At 42.2% G+C, this 4,211-nt stretch overlaps 1 protein-coding gene across 1 annotated transcript; it reads left to right on the top strand.

Moving 5' to 3' along the window:
* The first annotated feature begins 2,710 nt into the window (after positions 1 to 2,710).
* Positions 2,711 to 3,661, top strand: LOC134079722 (odorant receptor 131-2-like). Its single transcript, XM_062535800.1, has one exon. The coding sequence runs from the start codon at positions 2,711 to 2,713 to the stop codon at positions 3,659 to 3,661; it is 951 nt and encodes a 316-aa protein (XP_062391784.1).
* Positions 3,662 to 4,211: the final 550 nt, after the last annotated feature.

Below are 4,211 nucleotides of genomic sequence, written 5' to 3'. Positions count from 1 at the left end.
TAGGCTCAAAGATGCAACATCTCTGTATCCTCTGTGTTCTTTCCTCCCCATCTATTCCATGGCGCCTTTTCAAGTGTGCAGATAAATTTGAAGTATTGCCGCAATATTTTATCTCACTCACACCCCTCCTCTAAACAAACGGCAACATCTCTCACCACTGTTCCTTGACTTTCTCTAAAGCCGAAATGCTTCCACACCCATGACCTTGCTCCGACTGGACAATGTATTGCTTCACTAGCTACTGCTTACATGTTTTGCTTTCCTCATTTCTGTGGGAGAGTGCAATCGTCAATGCTTGAAGTAACAAAGGTGAATTCCAACAGCATAACAGGCCATTTTGGCAATTTTTTTGTTGGCACTATACATACACGTTTGCTTGTGTTGCTCATTCCATGGGAGCCCAATGCTTACAAGCTGTACCTCATTGTAAAGGTGACTAATAAACGATGAAAATGATCTAAAACACTTTACTGGTTGGTATTATTAAAGTGGAGATATGATGGGCCAAAGTCAAGTCTCCTTACTTTTTATGAGCCGTTTATTTGTAGTATGATGCATTCTCTCTGCGAAAATAAAGTCTGTTGCGCTTAAATCGCTCTAGTTTCCCGCCTTCCTTGATGACAGCTTCTAGCTGTCAAATGATATGATGATATTTAAATCACGCTTGTTTCCAGCCGCCACATTTATCAACACACGTTTATTCTTACGCTGGAATTGGAGTGATACAAAAGTTTGATGAATCACACGTGAGCCCTGTCGTAAAATGATTTCTGCGCTCAGATATACGCTGGTTTCTACGCTCTGTTGATAAATGAGGGCCCTAGTGTTAAAGGTTGGGTACGGAATTAGCAAAACGGACGGCAGAGTTTGAACATATACAACCTCAAGTCCCGCCCTCCATGCACGAGCGACAATTCAAATGCGCAGCGCGAGAGCGAGCCAGGCTAAATGAAATGCCATCCTGGCGTCTACAGCACTATGAGCTCTAGTCTCCATACAATCACTCACATCAACTTCCCCAATTACGTTCTTTAGGCTATTCACCTCCAAAGGGTTGTAGTACATATGGTTCAGTAGCCATAGGTGTGTATATTTGAACAGAATCTGGTTTGTTCTTACCAGGGCGATTATCTCCTGAAATATCCGAGTTTAGTGCTGCCCCGTTGGTTCGCCTATTCCACCGTAGCTCCAAGCTGTTAAGTTTCGATTTCATGTTTACAGCACTCTTCGTGTCATGGTAAAATGTAATTTTTGCTACATAGTTTATTTATTGCGTGGGTGATTGAGTTTCCGTAGGTATCCGCTGCCTTAGTTAGTTTGTATAGAAATGAAGTGACACAACAAGAGGGGGACATGGACGTGCAGCAGCAGGCAGTTGGTTTCGTTTCAGCACTGACTCGCGGTCACCAGCTTTCGAAAGGGTCACGCGCGGTGGGGAGGGGGAGTAGGAAGAGGAGTAAGACGTTAGATTGACGATCGAGCTGTGAAATGATGGTATGGGGTGAGGAATTCTATTGGCTGGAGTTTTTCGAGCCCTGCCCGTTCCGCAGATGATTGACGTGTTTAATTTCCATTTCAGTGCTTCTAACTTAGTGGCTATAAGTGGGTTAGGAATAGGATTTCAAGTGATTTTGCAAAAATGGCCAAAAAAGCTCATTCCATACCCTACCTTTAAGGCTACTCCATATGAGAACATTCATGCAGTGTCCCTTTACTCGCACCTCAATGACGTCACGTTCACTTAAAGGAGCCACACATAGGCCCAGGCTGTTGCTGTTGTTGACTGCTGTACCACTGAGGACTATTATGAGTTATGTCCGTCATTGGTGGTAAACAATTACTGCAATTAAATGATGGCTATTAAATGCTGTTCCCTATTAATTTTTGAAATTTTTTTCTCCAACAGTAATATCGGTTATTGTATCGGTATCGGCCACAACAAACCGATGAATAACGGTTATCGTTATCGGCCCAAAAATTTCATACCGGTGCATCTCTAACTGTTGCCCATCTGTCCATCATTGTATAAAGCCCGCCCGCATGCCGTCTAGACAATTGGATTGGTCAGCACAATTTTCAAGTTTTAATTTAGAGGCTTGTCAAACGAGCAAGTCCAAACTGAATTCCCCAACCTCAAATTTTATGCACGGGGTCAAATTTGGGCTGGCTTCCAGGCTAGCAGGCCTGTACCTGACAACTAATTGACATGAACACAAAGAAACACACTGCAAATCTCTATGATGCAATATCAGGATCTTATTACACATATGATGCAATATGGTAATCTAAAGTCATCAGGTCCCCCAGATATAAACAGGATAAGCTAGTGACAACACCACACGACCATCTCAGACACAGAGGAGAGATCAATATTGGCCACTGCTTTGCAATGTGATGTTTTTGGATGTTTTTGTCTGTTAACAATACATTATCCAAATACAAACGGAATGATTTATATATGATGAATGATACATGATACATCCGGTATTTGTTTTGCCAAACATACAGGGGAAAATCTGTTACATTGTCAACTTTTGTATCTGTGTGCCTGTACTTTTAAAATCTTTCAATTGATCAAATGTTATGCTATATTATCAACATATTATCTTGTACATTTCAGTTTACTGTTTAAATTTGTTTTGAGCATCAGTGATTCAATAATTTGTGACAGTTTGTTCTTGGTTAGAAATCGGTTGCAATTTTGAAGACTATGCAGAATACAACAGATCCAGATTCTGCTAACTTTTCCTCTCCCCTCAATAACGGACTTGCTGTGAAAGCCTTTCTCTCTATGACCCCCTGTTTCTCCTTCCTGTATGTCAATGTGATCATGATGTTCACTCTGAGGTCTAAAGAGATATTCTGTGAAACCCCTCGGTACATACTGTTTGGTCAGTTACTTTTGTCGGAGTCTCTACAGCTGTCCTCGAGCATTTTGTCCTACCTGCTTGCCTTAGCACGGCTATACCTGGTCAGTTATGGCTGTGCTCTCTACTACCTCATTCAGAGAATCATTAACGCCATCTCCCCTCTCTTCCTGGCTCTCATGTCCCTGGAGCGGTACATAGCCATCTGTTTCCCCCTTCGCCACGCAGCCATCGCTAACAGAAGGCGGACCACTGTGGCAGTCATTGTTGTATGGCTACTGGGCATGTTCATTTGGATTGTTGAGCTGACTGCCAGGATGATGTTGGAGATTCTCTCTCCAAACAAGCAGGTTTTCTGTTTAGACTATGGACATGTCCAAATAGAGATCTCTTTCAGCATCAGCCAGACTTTTACTGGCATTATATTTGTATCTGTGAGTCTTGTAACAGTCTACACATACATTGCCATTTTAGTGACGGCCAAGTCAGCAACCTCTAACAAGACATCAGCGAGTAAGGCCCACAGAACGATCCTCCTGCACATGGTGCAGCTGGCCTTGTGTCTGGTGTCCACACTGTTCAGCTTGCTGCGCAGGTCCCTGGCGGTGAGCAAGCTGAGGCCGGTGGTCATATATCAGGTGCAGTACGTGCTGTTTGTCAGCGTCATCATCTTCCCTCGCTGCCTCAGTCCTCTGATCTACGGCCTGCGAGATAAAACCTTCTGCGCTGCTTTTAAGTACAACTTCCTGTTCTGCATGAACAGAAAAGTAGAGCCTGCAGCGTGTGTTGTTTAGGTTGGAGCATTTCCACATGAGCCCCATCATCGCAGGGCTGCTTGCTTTATTAACCGTCAGCTAAAGTCTCTGGCTTCCCCGTGCATTAGCTTTCAGAAGTGTAAACCCATCTTATGCTTCATTCTTTTTATTCTGAAAAACACACAAGACAGTGTGTCAATGGCACTAAAAACAGTAAAAGGAAATCCTAGGATTTCAGTCTTCTCACCTGCAGCAGGCCCATTCAAAAAGCCCATTCGACTTAATTTGCATTTGAAAGAGACACTCACTAAGTGACGCATTAGTCTGACTGAAACTACAAAACATTTTTTTTATGTTCTTCTTACTTTTATGTAGCCAACACCTTTTTTTATCAAGGTTCCAATTGCAAAAGTCTTAGCTAGATATATTTAAAGTGTGTATTTTTACAAGGCTTGAAGACCTTTGAAAATATTTTTTAAAAGGTTGTGTTTACACTGAATTATAATAAAAACTCATTTCATTACATCCACTTTACTCTCATATAATTATTGTGGAGGACCTCTAGAATATAACCATATGTACCACTTTT

This window comes from Sardina pilchardus, chromosome 5, assembly GCF_963854185.1.
Source record: "Sardina pilchardus chromosome 5, fSarPil1.1, whole genome shotgun sequence".
In the NCBI taxonomy this organism is placed as follows: Eukaryota; Metazoa; Chordata; class Actinopteri; order Clupeiformes; family Clupeidae; genus Sardina; species Sardina pilchardus.
The sequence above is the reverse complement of the archived record's forward strand: the minus strand, read 5'-3'. Positions and strand labels throughout refer to the sequence as shown.